The sequence below is a fragment of the Rhineura floridana genome, chromosome 2 (assembly GCF_030035675.1).
Source record: "Rhineura floridana isolate rRhiFlo1 chromosome 2, rRhiFlo1.hap2, whole genome shotgun sequence".
Lineage (NCBI taxonomy): Eukaryota > Metazoa > Chordata > Lepidosauria > Squamata > Rhineuridae > Rhineura > Rhineura floridana.
This window is the reverse complement of record NC_084481.1, coordinates 110,906,022-110,930,552: the sequence shown is the minus strand read 5'-3', so window position 1 is coordinate 110,930,552 and position 24,531 is coordinate 110,906,022. Positions and strand designations below refer to the sequence as shown.

Below are 24,531 nucleotides of genomic sequence, written 5' to 3'. Positions count from 1 at the left end.
ATATTTTAGAAAGTGTTTGACAGTTAAGGCATATGCTATTCCATCTTTGACCATGCCTTCTTTTCCACCTCTGGCTTTGCCTTACATTCTATTTTTCTGCCTTACAAAAGTCAAATATGCAGCAAACACACTACATCTTACTTTCTTTTCCAAAATGTCTATAAAACAAATTGGAAAATGTTTCTGCTTTATCAGGACCAAAATTAATATTTATTTTTTGGCACATTGTTCTCAGACTGTACAAGATTCTCATTCCAGTCTACAAAAAAAACCTAACACAATTTGCAACATATGCCTTGTAAGCAGCAGAAGTTACATAACTTTCAGTATGGCAAACACCTTATAAACTTATGTAATGGTAAATGATGCAACCTGTATAACTAGAGCATTTATTGATTGGACAACTTTATTAGTCAAATCAGTTGATACTGTGAATAAATGGATCCATTCAGCATTTTCTTTTCACAGATTTTCAAGATAACATATATTTTTTATTTATTATATTATATTTATATCCCACTCTTCCTCCCAGTAGCAACCCTTTTTGTGATATGACATTTTGATGGAAGAGGTTGGTTCATCCTGTACATTGATCTATGGGCTTGCCTGAACAGGTTTGGCAAAGGTGTTGGGGAATGAGCCATGACTCCTCTCTGTAGATTGTGACCCTATATTGTCACTTCAGCTTGCACAGCGCAGTGAAAACCCATGCTAAAGTAACTAAGGTGGTATCCTTTACATGGCAAGCGTTGCTGCTGCATGGCACAACAAAGGACTGAGCCACAACATCAAGAAGGCACTGAGGTCCATATTATGTTCAGAATCATGCTCAGGTAACCTCCAAGTTAGACTACTGTAAGATGCCATCTGTGGGGCTGCCTTTGAAAACTGTTCAAAAACTGCGATTAGTGCAAAATGCAGTTTTCAGATTACTAAATGGGATTAGGCATCATGATTGTATGACACCTGTGTTATGCCAATTGCACAGGCTCCCAGCCTGTTTCCGGACCCAACTGAAGGTGCTGTTTTGACCTTTAAATCTCTTCATGGCCTACTTGACTGACTACCTGTCTCCTAACCCTATGAAGCTAATGGTACATAAACATCTTCAGTGGAGGACTTCCTGTGGGTGCTCCTAACATCTGAGATGGGTGGATACCAGAGAGAGAGGGCCTTCTTGGTGGTGGCATCCTAGCTAGGGAAGGGCCATAATTCAGTGCTAGAGCATCTGCTTTCCATGCAGAAGGTCCCAGGTTCAATCCCCAGCATTTCCAGATAGGGCTGGCAATCTCCCCTGCCTGAAACCCTGGTGAGCAACTGCAAGACACTGTAGGCAATACCAAGCAAATGGACCAATAGTCTGACTTGGTACAAGGCAGCCTCTTATGTCCCTATAGAGGAAGAGCTGTAATTCAGTGACAGAGCATCCACTTTGGGGAAGAGCCATAGCTCAGTGGTAGAGCAGAAGGTTCCAGGTTCAATCTCCAGGAAGGAGAGAATCCTGTCTGAAATCCTGGAGAGCTGCTGCCAGTCAGTGTAGACAATGCTGAGCTAGGCAGACCAATAGTCTGACTCAGTATCCAAGGCAGCTTCCTATGTTCCTGTATTCCTAGTTGTGAAATATTATCTCCAGAGAGACTCACCTGCTGCTTCCTTTATTGTCTTTTCATGGCCTGGCAAATACTCCCCCCCCCAAAAAAAAACATTTTAGATGCAGTTTCAATCCTGCTGACTATTTTATGCTGCTTTCATGACTGTGACTTTTACCTTATTATATTTTTTATATTTACTTTTTTCTTATTTTTATAAAACAATCCTGACACATGGTATAACATGACTTAAAAGTATTTGCCACCCTGCCTGAGATACCAACCTCAGTTTTGCTGGCCACAGCGAGCTCATGCCATTGCTCAATGACATGCTGCAAATCAATATCAGCCAGAGGGAGCCGCATCTCGCCAATGATGTCATGTTTGGAAAAGCGATTGAAATCATACACCTGCATCACCAGTGTGGATTCTGCTACCTCTGCCTGGGGTATCTGGAGAGGAGAAAAGAAGGTGAAAGCAAACTGATTTCCAGTCTTCTCTAGTGGGCCCAAATTGCAGTCCTGTCTGAAGTTATATGGGCTTGATGCAAGAATTATTCTGTGTTATACCAGAATGTCATACTGCTGCATAAGAATTATCTTACTAGATTTGGCGGCAGGTCCATCATATGTAGCACTGAGTCTCCAACAGTGTCCCTAAGAACTGGTACCCAGATACACTACCAATACCAAAGATTCCATGTTCAGCTGCCATTCGTCAATCTACCATCCACGAATTTGCTGAGTTATTTAGAAAGCCATTTAAAAACTACTGGCTACTACCATATTTTTGTGGCAATGAGTCTTGTTATTTATTATTTATTTAAAAGGTTTTTACGCTCTTTAGCTGTAAAAAAGGCTCTCAGAGCAGAGATTAATAATGTTCTCTAATAATAAGGCTCTTGAGCAGAGGTTAATAATAAGAGTCCCTACCCTATGGCTTAAAATCTAAAAGACATGACACAAAAGGAAAAGGGACTGAGAGAGAGGAGGAAGAAACAAAACTCAGGTGCTACTTATTAGATAGAGTTCTTGTAATGATCAGTTGGAATGGGAAGAGTTCGAGGATAGGAGCTGCCAACTGTTTTTGGTCTCTCAGCTGAGCTGATGGAGTGGCCCTGCTTTCCTGCTTCAATAACCAGATGGAATGGCTGCTGCTGCTGCCAGATGACAGTGGAGGGAAGACCCAGATGAAGCTGATCTTTCAGTGAAGAGACCCTGCAGTCCTACATCTCCCTCTGTAATTTAATGTAATTTAATACATTGGGTGTGAAGAATTCTTCCTTTTATTTGTCCTGTTTGAACCATTTTGTTTGATATATCCCAGGTATATTCATTTAAAAAAAGAATTATTTCTCACTTTTAATCCTCATTATGCCATCTATCTGTTTATAAAGCTCCATCTGAGTATCATGTTGCCCTTTAGTTGTCATCTTTTTCTAAATTAACCCCCCCATTTCTCAATCCTTTCTTCACAAGGAAGACACTCCATGCCCTTGATCATTTCAGGCCCCCTTTTGTTTACCTCTGCCAGCTCTACAACTATATTTTTTTACAGCCCTTTCCTGCATTTATGGCAGATAATGATCCCCAATATCATAGAATTTAGGAATTCTGTATCTGTTAGAAATCACACCACAGGGTTATTAACACAAGCCATTTTGTTTACATAAAAGATTCTGATGCTAGCTAAATGATGTGGAAGTTGTCCCACTGATTTCAAGAGATCTTACTTAAGATTACTATTAGGCTGAATGCAACAATTCACTGGCCATTTACACAGCTATAATTTCACTGAAATCAATTAAACTACACCAGGGTACAGGTAATATTGAATTTTTTTACCCAAACTCTTTAATGGATTTTCTGCATAATATAAACAAATCTACACATTGCAATACTAAACTGGATATAAATGGAGCAATTAGCTGATATAAGGTACTGCCTCCTACCTGAAAAAGAAAGCTCTCATTGAAAACAGGGTTCAGTGTCTTTCGGTAAACCTTTGTCTCATACTTCTTCCTCATATCAGATGTCAGATAGACAATCACGTAAGGATCAGAGGTACCTCCACTGTCCATAACCTTCAGATCTGCCGCCTGCTTCACTCCAACCTTCAGCTTAAAGAGAATCAATACAAAAACATCACAAGAGGGCAAAGACGTGTATCTATCTCACATACTCTTGGGCACTGCAGAAATGTGCTACAACTGGAGTGAGGAAACCAAGGCGAGATGTGGTATGGAAAAGCAGGAAGGTTAGTAGAAACTGCTTGGAGTAGCAGAGGATATGTGAAAACAACAGATTTTGAATGCTGGGAGGAGGAAAAGTCCTTGCTGTGACAATATAGCTTTATAATAAAAGAGCCCGGGATTTGTGACTCCTACCTCCTGGCCACGGAAGTCATACTCCAGGGAATATTGCAGCTGTCCTCGCTTCTCATCCTCCAGTCCACACTCCAGGTCTTCCATATCAGGTTGGACCTAATCAAGGCAACAGCACCCTCTTATTACGGTCAACGTTAAGACTGAGCAATTCAGATAGAAGAGTCAGTTGGCAGTTGCACTTGTCTACATCTGGTTGTAATCTTGGAAGCAAAGATCAGTTCAAAACCCATGGCTGATACATTAATGACAATCAAAAAGATAGTTGTCATGCTCTGTGAGTAAGAATTAAGGAACAACCATCTTGGAACCAAGCAGGGAAAACTAGATTTGTGTGAGACGCCATCAATGAGTGCCAAGAACAAAGGGAAACAAATGAACAAGGAGACTGCTCTGCCTTTTCCCAAAACCAAACTCTGCTAAGATGTCTTAGTTTTTCTTAATATCCCCCACACCAACCTGCCTCTTCACTTGGTGCACAGCATATCCCACTCAAAGTGCAAATTGGATAGATTTCTGTTCATTCTAAACAAAAGCTGCCTTCTCGTGGCAGATTTGGCACTGGAATCCAGGAACTACCTAAAAACTTGCTCATTCTCCTTGACTACAACCAGTCAGCTTCTCATTCATGGGTTCAAGGGCTCTTTACCAGCACTACCCACTGCTTTTGTCACCAGGTAAGGATTAGAGAAGAAACAGCATTTCAACCAAGTTAACTACCAATTTTAGCCTCTGCTGAGACCAGCTGGGATGTAAAAATGGGGTTTTTCGATTCTCCTTCTATTAGGCATGGGCAAATCTATCAGTTTTGTTTTTTTCATTTTCACATTTTTTCCCAATCTTAAATTCAGTTCTCCACGTTTCTGCAGCAGTTTGTAATTTAAAAAAAAAATCCTCATGAAAATTCAACAGCATTTTAGTGTGAATTTCCCCCAATAAACACATTTTGTATGCAGTTCTGACTATATGTACACATTTTTGCAAGCAGTTTCTCCTAATATAATGCATTTTGTATTTTATTTTCATTAATATATTCATTTTTATGCACACTGTCCCCTAATATATGCATTTTTGTAAACATTGGTTGGTTGGAAAACTGCATTATCAAATTTGGGTTAGAGAGAATTTCAAAGGATAGCTGTGTTTTGGGTCTCTTATTGTTTCAGAAAGTGCAAATTTGATAGATTTGGCTTTGAATACAAACAAAATCAAATTACTCCTCCATCCCTACTTTACCATGGTATTATGTAATTTTGTACACATTACTTGCCTGGAGAACTGCCTTGCAAAATTCGGAGAAGTGTGAATTTCAAAGGATGGCTGTGCTTCAGTTCACACATTGTTTTGGAAAGTGTGAATTAGGTACGTTCACCTCTAAATGTGAATGGAATCAAATTTTTCCCGCATCCCTGCTTTCTACAGATCTGCTCTTTCATCTTATTGACTCTCACTGGGCTGCAGAGGAAAAGTCACTGGAGTTTTACTGAAACTTCTTCACCGGATAATATCTGATTGAACTTTCCCCTCAAAAGTCAAAATGATATTTTGTGACATTCCAACTCTAGAGTAGACCAATCCGTCTTGGACACTAAGGGGATAACCATAAGAACCTACCCGGCTGGGGATAGTGGTGGAGCCATTGATGCTGGCCAAATTGAGTTTCTCTTTCTTCTTGTGTTTCTTCCTACAACAGCAGCACTTGATGATGCAGATGAGGAAGAGGAAGAGGACGAGGCCCACTGCGACAGCAATAGCTATGAGGGCCCATCTGGGTACTGTTCCAGCATTAGGAGACAAGAAAGAAAGGAAATAAAGTGCTTGTTCTTACTTTTTGTGGAAAGCATATCATTTAAAAAATCCTTGTTCAAAAGCAATGGTTGCATTCATATCTTAGCTTAACACGTAGCCTCTTTGCTTCTTCCTTTGTAGCATGAGCAAACAAGTAAGAAAGTCTCCAATTAACCATAGTTTACTATTGCATCTGAAGTTGGAAACTATGGCTTCCTCATTCAGAACAAGCCAGTTATGTTAAATCATGGCTTGAAGTTGATGGGTGGAAGCTGATGGAATATACTAGCCTATGCCAAAGCTGGTAACCATTGTTTCCTTTTTAATTGGGACTCATATGAATAGATTGCATGCATGGGCTAAAGGCTTATTCCTATCTTGGTTTATTAAACCAAGATATGTTCATCAAACATGATCAATATCTTTGGAAATTTTAGTAGCACTTCCTAACATCAGGCAAATTATTTCATTCATTTCATTTCACTTATTCCTTATATCATCTTTCTACTTCCTGTAGGAAGTTGCAAACAGCAAACAACTCAATTAATACAAAATATTAGAATAATCAACATAACTCAACAAATTATAAGTGATCAGACAGGAATGTTGAAAGTCAAGCACTTACATCCCTATCCATGTAGCCAACAGAAAAACAAGAACTATTTTTGCAGATCCTTTTCATTTCTGTTAAGTTTTTTTCCCAAGAGAAAGAACAGTTACTATGCCTACCACACAATCCTTTTTATTTTTAATTCTTATGATGATTACCACCAGATGGCATAGTTTGTCACCATGCTAGCTCCCCTTAAAGGAAATATTTCTGAGTGAAGGCGGGGAAATTCATTTGTATAAAATGTGTAATGCAGTCTCCTCAAGCAAAGAGCCAGATAATTTTTCTCACTTTATCTTGCCAAAGTAAATTTGTAATAGCTTAAAAAGAAAATGGAAAGAAACCAATCTATAGAAGCACATCTGTGGCCACAGCTTATTACTGACTATCAGCAATTTGTAGGTACAACTTGACTATGTTTCTTCTTTCCTAACCTCTCTCAATTTTTCTTTTTAAATTATAGCTTCCCAATTCTCTTTATCTATTATTCTTAGTTAGTATCTTACATACTTTCCAGGGAATGGAAAGAAGGCATGAGGGTAGAGAAGTATGTGGAAAGAGTGAGGAGGCAGGAATCAGATGTATGAAGGGTTCAAGTTGTCCCAAACCCCTGGGGCACAATGCTCCAAGGTGATCAGCTTCACAAGGACCATTGAGGTGAACAGGACTTTCTCAAGAACACATCGGGTAACTCCCATTTATTTCAATTGGGCTTGCAGAGGAGAATCTGCTCTTCTTGCATTTCCCCATATGTGTAGACCTACACAAAATTGTTCTCCATTATTAAGCATGTTTAGAACACGTATAGACCACATTCACACCATACAATTATTCTACCTTAAACAGTCATGGCTCCCCCCAAAGAATCCTGGGAAGTGTAGTTTGTTCAGGGCGCTGCAAGTTGTTAGAAGATCCCAATTCCCCTCACAGAGCTACAATTCCCAGAGTTCTCTGGGAAGAGGCACTGACTGTTAAACCACTCTAGGAATAAGCTAGGATTCTAGCTTCTTAAATCAAAGCTAGGGCAAGTTCTCCCAGCAATCGTATAAACTTTACATTTGGATACACTACAACAACAACCCTTGAATGTACTCACATGGAATTTTGTTAAGAAGGCCTTCAATGACACTAGGCTGGGCTGTGGTTACAACAGTGGTTGCTATAATGTTACTGGGGCTGCTGGGAGCAAAGGTGATGTTAGACATTGTTCTGGCTCAGGAAAGGCAAGCTGGAAAAACAAATAAGATCGTTATTTACAAAAAGGTTTATGATTTCCTTAAACTTCACCTATGTAAGTTACCGTTCATGACAGGGGTCTAATTTGAACCAGATCTCAGAAGCCATTTTAAGACTACCACTAAGCATTTTAAAGTGTGAAGTAGAAAAACCGCTCCTCTGAGCAAGTGTAGAGCTGAGGCGTGCCCTTCTGTGGTCTAGTAGGGGAGGAATAATATTTCACAATAATTTCTTGTGAAAGATTCCCTCCTCCATTTGTCTGTTCTCCCAAAATGGCACCCTCAACGGAATGCATTTATTTATCTAAACTGATATAAGTGGCAACTCATATTGTGGGAAGTAGGGGGGTGCCCAAATTTGGTGGAGGAGACTTTTTAAATAAGGACTTTTCATTATTTTTCAAATTACTTAACCAAGTCCCAATTAGGAATACACAAGCAACAGGTAAGATACATGGACCTTTGCCTCAGAGAAAATGGCACAGTCCCCTTCCACCTGCCTTCATACTGTCTGTAACCCATTCTATAATCAGAACAAGGTGTGCAGATGAAACTCCGCCTTGGGAACACTCTCACAAGAGCCACACCAAATCAGGGTGGCAGCAGCATCAGTGTATTTGCTTATTGATCTTGGCTCATGCAGTACTTCACCATCCAAGCCAATGTAATGAAGACATATCTTCCCTGTAGTCCAAGCTGGTAACTCTGGCATTTACCCCCCATGTTTCCCAGTATTGCGACTTGCATTTGAGCTCTGTTGTGGTCATTTTTCTCACCACCACTGTAGATACCGCTACTGCCACTGCGCCACACAACAGTGGTAGTTGGTCTGGCCCGGTGGTTCACCACTCCCGCTCTAAGAAAATGCACCTTGGTTCCTCCTCTGACATAGGTAACAAAGTACATATTTGAGACTCTAATGTGTGCTTTGTTCTGGTAGAGGTAATTGTAAAGACTGATCTGTACAGGCACAACTCTCAACAGAGATTTGTAGCAATCTATCTCTGAGGAATAGGGGAAGCCCTCAACTGATTTTGTACACCGTAAAGAACAGAAACACCAAAATAAACAACTTTTAATGATGTAATATTTAACAAGAGCACATAATAACCAGAACAGACAGAGAAATGCACTAAGAATTATGCACGTTTTTAAAGGGTATGCTGTGAATCCCCAGGACAGGTCAGGCAATATATCTAAGGATAAATCCTATATAGTAATAGCAAACTCAATATACAACCTATGTAATCCTATGTAACAGAAGAGACTGTTGTGGAGAGCAACAATGAAGTGGAGGAAACTCTGTGGAAAAGGGTGCCAGTTAGGAGCAGAGAGCTAGAAGACACCCTTCACCTGTGGAACTATGGAACTGCTTTCAGGCACTTGAGGATGAGACTGGAGGACAGGCAACAGGGGAGGAATTACAGGAGACCCAACACGACTGTGAGCAAGAGACTGAAGCTCAGTCAAGTAGCCAAGCTCAGCCAAGCCCCACAACAAAAAGAAGAGAAGAGTAGTAGTAGTGGGAGATTCCCTACTGCATGGGATTGAAACCCAAGTATGCTGAGAAGATCCATGGACTCACCAGGTATGGTGTCTCCCTGGAGGATGGATTAGAGGTGTGACAGAAGGGTTGCCATCACTCATAAAGCCCACTGATATCCCTTTCTTCTCATCCATGTGGGAACAACTGATACTGCCAAGTGGAGCTATGATGAAATCACATCAGACTTTGAAGCTCTGGGAAGGAAACTCAAGGACTTTGAGGCCCAGATAGTTTTTTCATCCATCCTTCCAGTACGTAGAAGAGGAGTAGAAAGTGAAAGAAAAATACTCTGGGTGAATGACTGGCTATGAAAGTGGTGCAGATATGAGAGATCTGGATTCTGGGACCACAGGCTACACTTCCTGGAAGATGGACAATTGACAAGTGATGGGTTGCACTTCACAAGGACTGGGAAGAATGTGTTTGGTCACAGCATGGAGAACTTCATCAGGAGAAGTTTAAACTGAATCCTAAGGGGGAGGGAGACATAAACTTGATGGGTGAGACTAACAAAGGCTTATGCACAGTAAGAGGAACTGAGAGAATGGGTCTAATGGGGCCCAGTAATAGTCTTCACAAAATTTAGGAAGGAAACCAGGCCATAAATCACATGGTCTTTGATGTCTGTGTGCTAACGCCCAGAGTATGGGAAACAAACAGGACAAACTAGAACTTTTAATACAGGAGAGTAAATGCGACTTGATAGGTATAACTGAAACTTGGTGGGATGACTCCCATGACTGGAACACAGTGATTGAAGGATATAACTTGTTCAAAAAGAACAGAAGGAATAGAAAGGGAGGCAGAGTCATATGTTAAAAAAATATATATCCCTGCACAGAAATGCAGGAGGATGAGCTTAGTAGCCCCACCAAGAGCATCTGGATTAAAACTGATGGGGCAAGGACTAAAAAGAACATGGTGGTTGGAGTCTACTACCGACCACCCAATCAAGGGGAAGACAGGGATGAATCTTTTGCAAAGCAAATTGCCAATGTTTCAAGGAGTTAATGAGGGACTTCAGTCCCAATATCTGTTGGGAGACTAATTCTGCCAAACACTCCCCCTTCAAAAAATTCCTGACTTGTGTTGGAGATAATTTTCTCCTACAGAAAGTGGAGGAAGGAACTAGAAAATTGGCTATCCTTGACTTGATTCTAACCAATAGAGATGACTTGGTGAATGAAGTGGCAGTTATGGGAACTCTGGGGGAAAGTGACCATGTTATATTTGAGATCTTGATTTTAAAGGAAAGCTGAGAGTAGCCATACGCATACCCAAGACTTCAAGAAATCCAATTTTATTAAGCTCAGAACAATTATAAGTAAGGTTCCATGGCAAGCAACCCTAATGAGAAAAGGAGTCCAAGATGAGTGGGAGTTTCTAAAAAAGGAAATTCTAAAGGCACAATTGCAAACAATTCTATCAAGGAAAGGGGAAAGAAAACAGAAGAAGCCAATATGGCTTCACAAAAAGCTTAGAGATGACCTGAAAACAAGAAGGGACACATACAGGAAGTGGAAGGTAGGCCAAACCACAAAGGAAGAGGGCGGACAGGTAGGATGAGATTGCAGGGATGGTATCAGGAAGGCTAAAGCTGAGAATGAGCTGAGGTTAATGAGAGATGCTAAAAGCAAAAAAAAACACAAACCACCCAAAGCTTTCTTCAGGTACATCCATAAGACAGAGAAAACAAATGGTGGTAGAACTACTCAGTGAGGATGGCAAAATAATAACAGATGACAAAGAAAAGGCAGAAGTGCTCAATTCCTACTTTGGCTCAGCCTTCTCCCCAAAGACGGTCTATGACCCTCCTGGAAAACGTGAAGTTGAAGGGAATCCTGCCAGACTAATCTTATCTCATTTTTTGATCAGGTAACCTCCCTGGTAGACTGTGGGAATGCTGTGGACATAATATATCTCAACTTCAGCAAAGCTTTTGACAAAGCGCCCCATGATATTTGACAAAGTGCCCCAAGCTAGCTAAATGTGGGCTGGATGGAACAACTGTCAGGTGGATCCACAGCTGGCTACAGAATCATATTCAAAGAGTATTTATCAATGGTTCCTTCTCAAACTGGGGGGAGGTAACAAGCGGGGTACTACAGGGCTCGGTCCTGAGCCCAGTGCTCTTCAACATTTTCATTAATGACTTGGATGAGGAGGTTCAAGGAATGCCTATCAAGTTTGCAGATGATACAAAATTGGGAAGGATAGCTAATACCCTGGGGCAGATGGAAACAAAAGTCAAAGGGACCTTGATAGGCTGGAGCATTGGGCTGAAAACAACAGAATGAAATTTAACAGAGATAAGTGCAAAGTTCTACACTTAGGAAAAAGAAACCAAATGCAAAGTTATAAGATGGGAGATACTTGGCTCAGCAATACTACATGTGAGAAGGATCTTGGGATTGTTGTTGATCACAAGCTCAATATGAATCAACAGTGCAATGTAGCTGCAAAAAAGGCAAATGCTATATTAGGTTGCATTAACAGAAGTATAGTTTCCAAATCGCATGAAGTATTAGTTCCCCTCTATTTGGCACTGGTTAGGCCTCATCTTGTCTACTGCATCCAGTTCTGGACACCGCACTTTAAGAAGGATGCAGACAAACTGGAACAGGTTCAGAGGAGGGCAAAAAGGATGATCAGAGGACTGGAAACAAAGATCTATGAGAAGAGACTGAGGGGAGATAAGATAGCCCTCTTCAAGTATCTGAAAGGTTGTCACACAAAAGAGGGCCGGGATCTCTTCTTGATCGTCACAAAGTGCAGGCCACAGAATAATGGGCTCTAGCTGCAGGAAGCCAGATTTCAACTGAACATCAGGAAAAACTACCAAACTGTTAGAGCAGTACGACAATGGAACCAATTACCTAGGGAGGTGGTGAGCTCTCCAACACTGGAGGCATTCAAGAGGCAGCTGGACAGCCAGTGCTTTAATTTGGATTCCTGCATTGAGCAGGGGGATGGACTTGATGGCCTTATAGGCCCCTTCCAACTCTATGATTCTGTAACCTAAAAGGAACCAGCAGGAGGTATCAATAAGCTCAGATGTTTTGCAGATGGTTTCCTAGCATAAAAATGTTAGGAAAAAACTCCAGCCCTAAATTCAAGAATAGCCCAAATAGGACTGAGCATATTCAGTGGCCACAGAATGCTGACTCACTGTTGCAGGGGAGGGTGGAATGGACGATCCTGGGACAGGGCTAGGCTACTTGGTTGGAACCCTGAACTGGAGCACTCTGCACTGCAACATTTTGTGGCATTTCTCACTTTTTGAATTAAATATCCAGTCTTATGCTCTCATTATACTCTGGAGCCCTTGTATTAGCTTCAGGGCAAGTGCTGTTCTCCTGCTGCATTGGCACTGCTGCACCAGCATTTGGTGGAAATTCCTTAAGTGTCACAAGAACACCTTATAATGGACTTTTGGTGGGTGGAATGAGAACATGAACAGAGAGGAGGCCAGCTTCCACAGCTCCTGCTTTGACATCTTAAAACCATCATCATCATCATTTATTACCTGCTCGTCACCTAGAGGTCCCAGGGTAGATTACAATAATTTTAAAATACAGTGTAAAAACGATTAAAAACAACCTAAAATCACAAAATAGTGTGGGTCCTTATAACAGAGGAGAAATAACACGTGTGAATTGGTCATTCTAGTGTAGGGATGGGGAACCCCTCCAGATGTTGTTGGATTCAAGCTCCCATCAGCCCAGGGCAGCACAGCCAATGGTCAAGGACAATGGGAGTTGCAGATGCAAGCAGCCAGTGCTATAGGGGACGATAACATGGATGGCCACAAGCTCTGTCTGGGCCTACAAAACTTGCTTGAACAGGCTGCAGCTTTGGCTGTTGCAGCTCAAACAATTGCTTTTGAGGAGTGTATCATCTGCATACAAATGTTTTTTCCCTCTCCATATTGATTGCACAATACTCTCTTTATCAGGTGCTGTGAAAGATCAGAAATGAATGTGCTCCGTTAAACATGTCGTTATTAAACAAAGCAGAACATTATTTTCTAATATCATTTTCCTCCTAGGTATGAAGACGATGCACTGGCTAGAAAAACACATTAATTTTTTAAGAGAGTGTTGAAGGTGGTATGACAGACACATCATTTTTGATAAGCATGCACACTCATTTCTTATCTTACACTTATAGCCTCATTCTCCTAATTCCATAGAATTATGCATTGTGTGAAGAAGCAGTTCCTTTTATCTGTTCTGAACCTCCTAACATTAAGTTTCATTGGATGACCACAGGTTCTATTGTTATTGTCATATGAGAGAGAGAGAGAGAGAGAGAGAGATTATTCACACCATGCATAAACCTCTATCATGCCCTTCACCTCTTGCTCTCTTTTTCTCTAAACTAAAAAAGGCCCACACATTAACTTTTCTCCATATGGAGGTTGCCCCAATCCCTCACCATTTTAGTTGCCCTTTTTCAATTCAACCTTTTTGAAGTGTGGCAGCCAGAACTACACACTGTATCACAAGGGTGGTTGCACCATAGATATATATAAAAACATTATTATTTAGCTGTTTGATTTTTGATCCATTTCACAATGATCCTTAGCATGGAATTTTGCCCTTTTTACAGCTGCTGCAAATTGGATCAACATTTTTATTTAACTGTCCACCATAACCTCAAGATCTCTTTCCTGGTCCATCACCACCAGCTCACCCCCACCAGCCTCTATGTGAAGTTAGGAGATATAGCTTCAATGTGCATCACTTTACATTTAATTACACTGAACCACATTTGCCATTTTATTGAATATTCACCCAATTGGAGAGATCCTTTTGGAGCTCTTCGCAATACCTTTTTGCTTGTATCATCCTAAATAGTTTGGTTTTGTCAGCAAACCAGGCCATCTCACTGTTGTTCATCTCTAACTCTAGATTTATGAACAAGTTAAAAAGCATTGCTCCCACTGATTCTTAGGAGCCCCACTTCTTACATCTCTTCATTCTGAAAACTGATCATGTAGTTCTATTTTCTGTTTTCTGTTCTTTAATCATTTACAAATCCATAACAGGACCCCTCCTCTTATGCCATGACAGTTAAGTTTGCTCAGGAGCCTTTGTTGAGATGCTTTTTAAAAAAGCCCAAATATTCAGCCAGATCACCTCTATTCATATTATTATCAGTTTAGGGGTTGCGATAGATGCGTTCCCTTCCAGCCATTTATTTATTTGTTTGTTTGTTTGTTTGTTTGTATCCCACCCTTCCTCCTGGCAGGAGCCCAGGGTGGCAAACAACACACTAAAAACACTCTAAAACATCACAAAAACAGATCTTAAAATACATTAAAACAAAACAGCATTAAAAACATTAAAAAAACAACTTTTAAAAAAGGTTAAAAACATTATTAAAAAACATATTAAGCAATTCTAACACAGATGCAGACTGGGATAGGTCTCAACTTAAAAGGCTTGTTGAAAGAGGAAAGTCTTCAAAAGGCGCCGAAAAGATAGCAGAAATGGTGCCTACCTAATATTCAAAGGGAGGGAATTCCAAAGGGTAGGTGCTGCCACACTAAAGGTCCGTTTCCTATATTGTGCAGAACGAACCTCCTGATAAGATGGTATCTGCAGGAGGCCCTCACCTGCAGAGCGCAGTGATCGACTGGGTATATAAGGGGTAAGATGGTCTTTCAGGTATCCTGGTCCCAAGCTGTATAGGGCTTTGTACACCAAAACTAGAACCTTGAACTTGGCCCGGTAGCAAATGGGCAGCCAGTGCAATTCTTTCAGCAGCGGGGTGACATGTTGGTAATACCCTGCCCCAGTGAGCAGTCTTGCCGCCGCAATTTGCACCAGCTGCAGCTTCCAGACCAACCTCAAGGGCAGCCCCACGTAGAGCGCATTACAGTAATCCAGCCTGGAGGTTACCAGTGCGTGGACAACAGTGGTCAGGCTATCCTGGTCCAGAGACGGCCGCAGCTGTCTCACCAGCTGAAGCTGGTAAAAGGCACTCCTAGGCACTGAGGTCACCTGGGCCTCAAGTGACAAAGATGGATCCAGGAGCACCCCAGGGCTACGGACCTGCTCTCTCAGAGGGAATATGACCCTGTCCAAAGCAGGCAACTGACCAATTATCTGAACTCGGGAACCACCAACCCACAGTGTCACCATCTTGCTAGGATTCAGACTCAGTTCATTGGCCCTCATCCAGCCCACCACTGAGTCCAGGCAGCAGTCCAGGGCTTGCATGGCCTCTTCCAATTCAGATGTTATGGAGAAATAGAGCTGGGTATCATCAGCATACTGCTCACACCTTGCCCCAAAGCACCTGATAACCGCTCCCAAGGGCTTCATATAGATGTTAAACAGCATGGGGGACAAGATGGTACCCTGCAGCACCCCAGAGCACAACTGCCAGGGGGCCGAAAGACAGTCACCCAAAGCTATTCTCTGAGAACGACCCTGGAGATAGGATTGGAATCACTGTAAAACAGTGTCTCCAATATCCATCTCACCAAGTCGGCCCAGAAGGATACCTTGGTCAATGGCATCAAAAGCTGCTGAGAGATCAAGTAAGAATAACAGGGTGGCACTCCCCCTGGCCTTCTCCCAATAAAGGTCATCCATCAGGGTGACCAAGGACGATTCAGTCCCATAACCAGGCCTGAACCCAGACTGGAATGGGTCAAGATAATCTGTTTCATCCAAGAGTACTTGCAATTGCTGCGCCACAACCCTCTCAATCACCTTCCCTAAGAAGGGGGTATTTGCAACAGGTCAGTAGTTGTCACAAACCAACGGGTCCAGGGTGGACTTTTTCAGGAGTGGTCGGATCACTGCCTCTTTCAAGGCGGCTGGAACCACTCCCTCCCACAATAATGCATTGACCACACCCTGGATCCACTCGGCCAGACCCCCTCGGCAAGCTTTAAGAAGCCAAGAAGGGCAAGGGTCGAGAGGACATGTTGCTGGCCACATCATCGCAAGCACCTTGTCCACCTCATCAGGCCACATCAAGAAGTTGCAGACGTTGCACTGGACACCTCATTGGGGACTACAGTAGATGTGGATGGGGCATCAAGATGGCTATGGAGGCAAGCAACTTTACCCTCAAAGTGCCTTGCAAACAATTCACAGTGGGCCTCTGAAGGGTCTAAGACTCCATTTCCTGGAGTTGATGTCAACAGATCCCTGACAATACGGGAAAAGCTCCACTGGATGGCTACTTGAGGATGCGATGGAGGCAGAGAAGTGGGCCTTCTTTGCCGCCCTCACTGCCACACAGTAGGCACAGTTATGATGTTTTACTCATGTCCAATCAGCCTCACAGCATATCTTTTGCCACTTGCGCTCTAGCCATCGTCCAGCCTGTTTCATTGCCCTTAGCTCACTGGTGTACCAAGGTGCAAGCCAGGCTCCACAGTGCCGGAGAGGTCAGTCGGGGGCAACCGTGTCGAGAGCCCGACATGCCTCACTGTTCCACAGCATGACAAGGGCTTCAACAGGGTCACCCGCTCTATCTACTGGAAACTCCCCCAGGGCATTCAGGAATCCACTGGATTCCATGAGGCTCCTGGGGCAGACCATCTTAATCTGTCCACCACCCCTGCAGGGAAGGATCGGAGCCATATGTTTAAACTTCACCAGGAAGTCATCTGACCATGACAATGGGGTGACATCCACCCCCCTATCTCCAGACCACCCCTTCCTCCATCTGGTGTAAAAACCAAGTCGAGGGTGTGCCCTGCCCTATGTGTTGGGCAAATAACAACTTGAGACAGCCCTATGGTCATCATGGAGGCCATGAAGTCCCAAACACTAGAGGCAACCTCTGCATGGACATTGAAATCACCCAGCACTATCGTTCTGGTCTCCTCCAATATCACAGCCGAGACGACCTCCACCAGCTCGGTCAGAGAAGCTGCCGGGCAGCAGGGTGGATGGTACACCAGCAGCAACCCTAGTTTACTGTATCCTCGGCCCGACACCCGGTGCAGGCCCTCACAGCCAGCTCCAAGACAGAGTGGTTTCCTGGTGACAGAGATGGAAGTTCTGTAGACCACAGCAACTCCTCCCCCCCCCATCCCTGCAGCCTGTGCTGGTGCTGCAGTGAGTATCCAGGTGGGCAAAGTTGGGTTAGATCAACTCCTCCAAGCTCACCCACCCAGGTCTCGGTAATACACACCAAATTGGCACCTTCATCCATAATGAAGTCATGGATGAGTGTGGTCTTATTATGTACTGATCTGGCGTTAAACAGCAACACACACAGGCCAGTGGGCACAGCAGATGAGCAATGAGGAACCCATCCATGAGAGGAGTGACAGCAAGGAACAAGGTACAGGTAGCCTTGCCTTCGCCTTCTATGGTAATACACCACCTCCCCATGGCTATATTTCCCTCTGCCCGTAATCACTGAAATTGGGGTGGCATCACCCATGTTCCTCCGTGCTAAGACTCCTCCTAAATATCTAATATGGGCCCAACACGAGCCCACCAACAATGCCTGCTGGTGCTAATTGTCCCAGTAGACCTCTGCGAGGATTGGGAACAGTCACACCCATTCAAACTTTTTCACACAGGGCCCATCTACTCCTCCTCCTGTCTCACACCCAGGGAGGGCCAGCCTTCTTCCAGTTGCAGACTCTCACTCTGAAGGCATCTGGCGACTTTCTCCTATCATTCAGTTCACTGCACAGGCTCCCACCCTGTGCAGGAACTACACATGCACCACACGCCCTCCCCACCACCAGTCTCCTCTTGACTGGTTTAACACATTAAAAAAACACAAGAAAAAGTAATAGAAGGGGGGTAGCTCCCTCACCCTCAGGACTCCCTAAGGGACTCCCCAAGGGGCAACTCTCAAGAGCAGCTGGGCTTTTATGTCTCCTGGCCCAGCCAGCAGCTGTTGCAAGAAGCTGCAAGATTAACTGCAGCCTCTCTCTGGAGCAAGGACCAGGCAAGGGGTCCCAGTCCTTGCAGCACTTACCAGGGACTTTGGCTGTCTGGACAGACAGCAGCCCAAAGGAGGTAGTAGCAAGCATCCAGATGCCAGATACTCACTCCCAGGACAGGTCTTCTTCAGTCCCCTAGTGCTGCAGCTGTTCACTGTTCCCTGTCAAATCAGCTGTTTGATTTGGAACCCTGTACCTGGAGGTGGACTCTGCAGGAGAGTCTCTTTTATTAATTAAATAGAGTGGCCAGGTGGGTTAATGGGTCTCTCAAGTGCCCATGAACTGGCGAATGGGCCAGGGAAATCCTATTGTTACTGAAAACTTTAGGAGAGCCCCCCCCTCCTGGGGCCTAAGAGAGGTTTGTGTTTTTTTAATGGAGTCTGAGGAAAGGCTGGGAGCTGAAGACATGCAGAGAGGCTGGCTACCTGCACCATGGCTGTAGGGTGTCTCCTATAAGCCTTATGGAAAAGCAAGATTTTGGCTGCTGATGCTTTGAACCTCTCCATCTTAAGCTCAGGTTGGAATGTGTGAAAATAAATAAACCACATTACATAAAGACACCACAGTCTCAGCTGACCTTTTTTCCAAGGAAACTAAACCCTGGGCAAGGGCAGGGACCCTTGGAGATCTTTCACCGCTTGGAGACTGGGGTGGCACGGAATATGTTTATTGTCCCTCTTAGACTGCTAAAAGGTTGGTGAGACAGGAGGGGTTACCTTTGCTGAAGCCATGTTGGTTCTTCTTTAGGAAGACTTGTGCTTTCTGTGCTTGATAATTTTGTATCTGAAACTGCTTTCCACTTAGGGTTGCCAGGTTCACGGCCTGAGACTGATCCTGTATCTTTAGGAGAAGAGAAGGTCAGCCAAGTGCAGGTGTTCTTGCAACCCTGTAATGGGAAAAACCACAAGGTGGACTTCTCCCTTCCCCCTGCACAACTTTTAAAGATACAGAAGACCTCTTGATTGCCAGGCCCAGCCTCCAAGAGGTCTTCTGTATCTTTAAAAATTGTGCAGGGGGAAGGGAGAAGTCCACCTTGTGGTTTTTCCCATTACAGAGTTGCAAGAGCACTTGCACTTGGCTGACTTTCTCTTCTCCTAAAGATACATGATCAGTCTCAGGCCATGAACCCGGCAACCCTATTTCCACCAATTTACTCAAAAGTGCAAAATTAAGCTAACTGACCTATAATTTCCTGGATCCCCCCCCACACACACCTATGGACCCTTTCTAAAAATTGGTGTTGCATTTCAGTCACTCAGATTCAACACAAACGCCATTTCAATCTCAAAAGGCAGAAAACAGTTAACAAGTTGTAACAGTTACAGTTACTGTTGTTTGAAACAGATCACAGAGAATCTCAAAGGAAAGACAAACTATCAGCTAGCTGCTACAAATATGCAGCTATTAAAAACAAAACATAGGCAGCTCCTAAGTATACCAGATGATGACAATTAGGGGCTGGGGAGGTGACATATCTGCTTGAGCCACTAAACAGTTGACAAATGTATGGGAAATCATTTTCACATCCACTTCCTCCCTATGCAATACTGGTTGTATTAGTACTTGTAGCACACAGTGAAATAGGAAAGAATGAACACTTTCCCAAAAAGTGATGTCAATTTAGACTTCTTTTCTGAAATGTAGGGAAAGGGGCAGGATGATATATGTAACAGACATCTTAAATCCTCAGAATACATTGCTCTATGTATTTTGTTTTTCAAAAATAATGTGATATATATAATCCCTTAATTATGAAAAAGTGTATGTCATAGTTTCTTTATGGTCAAAGTAAGACAGGCAGACTTGATTTTAAAAATATAATAACTGGAAATGGAAGAGAAACCACTTACTTTTTCTTTTTTCCTTTAGTTTCTCTTCATTTTAGCTTAGCAGAGTCCTTCTTCCAGGTTTTTAGCCATTTTTCTTCCTATCTCAGAGCTTGAATGGAGCACATTGTTGCTAAGCTGGTTGACCCTCAACTCAGCACACTGGATTAAAGCCCCAACCACAGGAATTGACTGCCTTTTCTGTGTTAAGCAAAAACTAAACCGGAAATTCTTCTCTCTCAGTTGAGAACTTAGACTGGTGATAGGAATGGCTCTGGGTGGCTCCACCTCAGTAGTTAAACTATGTACCTTTTACACAGAGAGAGAGAGAGCAACTCTGAACACTCCCAGTGAGGTGTTAATTTCACTGGGACAAAGCTAAGGGACTCCAGAAACAATGTGGTCAATGGACAGCTGCATTCATGTGCAAGTTTGTGCCAATCGGGCAGGACCTGCTAGGGGGGTAAAGTTTGTTTTTAGGATTTAATACCCTCTTGAGTTTCCACTGTTTTCTGTTATATTACCTGTCACAGGTTTTGGGGTTTTTTTGGAACTGAGTTCAAATGAAGTAACTGAGATCTCAAAAGTCAATGGATCCTTAAATGGGACCCAGTTTGGAAAAACTAAGGGGCGGACATAGGTCTCACTGGATGCTTCCAGAAAGGGGCTTATCATTGCAAATGAGTGATTCTGAGGTTGCAAACAGGTTGTTGGTAGATTTTTTTTTAACTCAGAGGATTTCCACTAAAAAACAAAAATCCAGATTGAAGGGGGGGGGAAGGAGATACAGGTTGACATTTTGAGTTGTGTAGATGCTGCAAAAAATTACATGCATAAGGAGCACCAATCCCACAATAAGCACCCACTGTCGATTTTAATGACAGGAGAAGGAAGAGAGCTTATTTTATTTATATACCACTCTCTCTCAAAGGGTCAGAGATTTTTTCCCTACATGTTAACAGTCCTGTCTCCTAGCCCGTAAGGTTCACAATCCTCTTTTAATGCTCTAAGCTCTCTCCTAACTTAGGCACTGTACACATGAATGTTACCTTAAGCATCCTAGTTTTATAGATAGTATCCATGTACATGCTTGTTGTGTTGTGTCTGAATAAAGTTGGGTGTCTGTAGTATTTGATCTTATCTGGGATGACTGTTTGAAATATTAAAGTCATCATCTGATGTTGCATTCACTGAATAATGAGCATGCATGTATGCACTCATCTTCATAGGAAGATTCTTGCTAATGAAGTGCTCCTTTCTAGTAAATGCATCAATGCATGCATCCTGATAAGCTTTACAAGATATTGGGTATAACATCTCCATATCCCAAATCAATAAACTGGTGGAATGGTGCATATATGTCAAGACAATGAGGATGTATCTTGTCTTTTTCAGATTTGCTCTGTAATGCTCCACCCCTTGTTTGCTTTCCATACACAGAGTTGTGAGATAGAGTCAGTTACTAAAAAGACAGTTTAATAATTAACTCCATGTCATAGTATTCTTTGCATGAAGCACACCCTTTAACAATTGAAAGCCAGCAATGAGCCACAGCTAAGTACAGAATGTTTTCTTTGGTGGTGCTTGTGCTATGGTCAGTACAGTTCCAATTAATTCTTCTGATGAACAGAAAATCAACAAGAAATAAAACTCATGTGACAGAGGCAGAAGCTACAGTTTTCCATTTCCAGTTTAGATTGGAATCTAAATGGAGTCACTTCCCTCCATGCAGTTGTCCTGAGGCTCATGCATTCCTTTTTCCTAAGTCTCAGGTGAACCTATTTTTATTGATATGATGTTGATGTTGTTACTGTTATTGTAGGATTGTGTTTTTATATTGTACCTGGTTATATTTTCTATGAAAGTGCAATTTATAAATATTTAAATAAAATAAAATATCTCTATGTATGGATGTGAAAGTTGGGCAGTGAAAAAAATGGATGAGAAAATTCAACTTATTTGAAATGTGGTGTTCGAGAAGAGCTTTGCAGATACCATGAACTGCGAAAAAGACAAATAATTGGGTGTTAGAACAAATTAAACCAGAACTATCATTAAAAGCTAAAATGATGAAACTGATGTTATCATACTTTGGACACATCATGAGAAGACATGATTCACTAGAAAACACAATAATGCTGGGAAAAAGAGGAAGGCCAGACAAGAGTTGGATTGAGTCCATAAAGGAAGCCACAGACCTGAACTTCCAAGATCTGAACAGGGTGGTTCGTGACAGATGCCCTTGGAGGTCACTGATTCATAGGGTCGCCATAAGTCGTAGTCGGCTTGAAGGCACATAACAACAACAAAAATAAAATAAATAATTCTAAGTACATGTGTACATTTCTGCATGAGACTCAAGCAATGCCCATGATCATGGTATGCACTTTTGTACATTTTTGGTACAGTCAACATTTCAAGGAGGAGGGATTAGTGGTAGAGCACATGCTTTCATCTACAAGATCCAGGTTCAATCCCTGGCAACTATCTATAGTTAAAAGAATTAGCTAGCAAGTGATGGGATAGAACTCTATGTGAGACTGTGGAGGGATACTGCCAGTCATTATAGACAATAAGTTAGATGGATTAATGGTCTGTCTCAGTATAAGGCAGATTCATATATTTGAGAATTGCTGTGATCTCAGGATTGCATTTTACATAGAACTATCTCCATGAAGTCACACTCATAACACAAACACAAACAGAAATCATATCACCACCTCAAGACCACCTTGACTGTGAGTGCTGCAAGACCCTGTCTCTACTTGCTGGCCTCTTTCCATCTGGCCTGAGAGGGTGGGACCTTGATTGCCAGGCCCAGCCTCCAAGAGGTCTTCTGTATCTTTAAAAGTTGTGCAGGGGGAAGGGAGAAGTCCACCTTGTGGTTTTTCCCATTACAGGGTTGCAAGAACACCTGCGCTTGGCTGACTCTTCTCCTAAAAATATAGGATCAGTCTCAGGCCAGGAACCTTGCACCCCTAGTACAAATAAGCCATGATGATGATCAATAGAATCTGGTGGCATCATCACTTATAACTGACCCTCAGGACCAGCCGAAAACATGCTGCTGCCTGGGGCAAAGGACAAGATGGTATCCACCCCCTTTCCAGATGCAGAAGCTGACCAAACTGGTAGTTGAAGCTCACTTCAGTACTAAGCAGGCTAGCTCAGGGTGAGCATGGCTGGCTCTGTGGCATACCTGGCTCCATCTTTAAACACCTCACTGCTGTTCCCTGTCCCACAGAATTGGCCACCTGAGGTGACCACCTCACACTGCCTAACGGTAGGACCACCTTGTTGACCCTACTTGGAATGATCTAGCCTTTATGCAAACAATGACGAAGAATAAGGATAAGTCAGGTGGAGTCAGAGTTGCTTTCCTTCATTTAATTTTCTCAACCAAGACCAGCCCTCTCTGGCAATTCAGCTTGAAAAAAAATCTAAAACACTTTTTTTGAAGCTGGATCATGGTGAGGGGAAAGTGAGTGTGTGTTTTCATGCATGTATGCACGTGTGTGTGGTTTGTGTGTGGGGTGGTCATACCCACTTTTACCTTGGCTACACACACTGCCCCCACCTAAGGGTTGGCCAAAGGTTCCATCTGTCATGCCTTCCCTGACCTGTTGCCAGATGCTGAGTCCTCAGAGGATGAAGAAGATACCCCACAGGTCAAGGACCTTGAAGAACAGGCAGGACCCCTGCATCTTATGTTGAGGAGTCCATTGAGAGGCTCTCTGGGCTGATACCTGAAGAAGCATCGCTGGAAATGTCGGAGGAGGAGATGGAGCCATTCCCCAGTCCTTGAGAGCAGCGGCAGAAGCTTCACACCCAGGCCAAAAAGTAATACATCTACAGATCCAGAGTCAGCAGTCTACTCATGAGGAAGCAAGAGAGCTTGGAAAAGTTACTTTTTTGAACTACAACTCCCATCAGCCCCAACCAGCATGGCCACTGGATTGGGCTGATGGGAGCTGTAGTTCAAAAAAGTAATTTTTCAAACCTCTGGGAAGCAATCCCTGATATGCCTTCACTGCCAGCAGCTGTGCTTAGGATGTGGCTTAGGAGGCCAGACCTTGTAAGGCCTCCCTGTACAGGTCATGTTTTGACCTATTTGGAGTCCCTGAAGTTGACATTGATTTGTTTGAACAATGCTGCCCTAGAAGCCCTGTCTGCGCTAGTAATTACTTTGGTGAGAAGCTGATATTTCTGGGGGTCCTTAGCCCCTGAGGGGACCCTCTAGAGCAGCCTTTCCCAACCAGTGTTCCTCCAGATGTTGTTGGACCACAATTCTCATCTTTCCTGACCATTGGCAATGCTGGCTGAGGCTGATGGTAGTTGTGGTCCAACAACATCTGGAGGCACACTGGTTGGGAAAGGCTGCTCTAGAGAGTAACACCTCTCTGATGTACAGACTCAAAGGCTATCTGTAAAAGGGGGTATTTATTAAAGAAATCTATCTGCCATGAAGCAGGTCCTTAACAGCTTGATGTCTAGCTATTATGTCATTTCATTATCTAGGGCTACATCTGTTCAGATCATAGAAGCCTGGTGTGCTCAAATATCTAGTGGCTGTAAAACAATATATTGCCTCATTTTGTGTTATCCGTGCTGGAGCAGCCAGG

The 24,531-nt window shown here is 42.9% G+C and overlaps 1 protein-coding gene across 3 annotated transcripts in view; it reads right to left on the bottom strand.

Moving 5' to 3' along the window:
* SYT8 (synaptotagmin 8) overlaps positions 1–24,531 on the bottom strand; it is a 36,371-nt gene that overhangs the window by 5,693 nt on the left and 6,147 nt on the right. The window contains exons 1-6 of one of the 3 annotated variants that reach the window (XM_061610128.1): positions 19,934–20,051; positions 7,467–7,598; positions 5,587–5,747; positions 3,976–4,071; positions 3,541–3,708; positions 1,874–2,041 (exon numbers count right to left, since the gene is read on the bottom strand). In XM_061610128.1, coding sequence (XP_061466112.1) covers positions 1,874–2,041; positions 3,541–3,708; positions 3,976–4,071; positions 5,587–5,747; positions 7,467–7,575 — 702 coding nt within the window. In that variant the 5' untranslated portion in view covers positions 7,576–7,598; positions 19,934–20,051. Of the gene's footprint in view, positions 1–1,873; positions 2,042–3,540; positions 3,709–3,975; positions 4,072–5,586; positions 5,748–7,466; positions 7,599–9,190; positions 9,276–19,933; positions 20,052–24,531 lie in introns of those variants that run through there. The other 2 variants (XM_061610130.1, XM_061610129.1) reach the window with 2 other exon arrangements.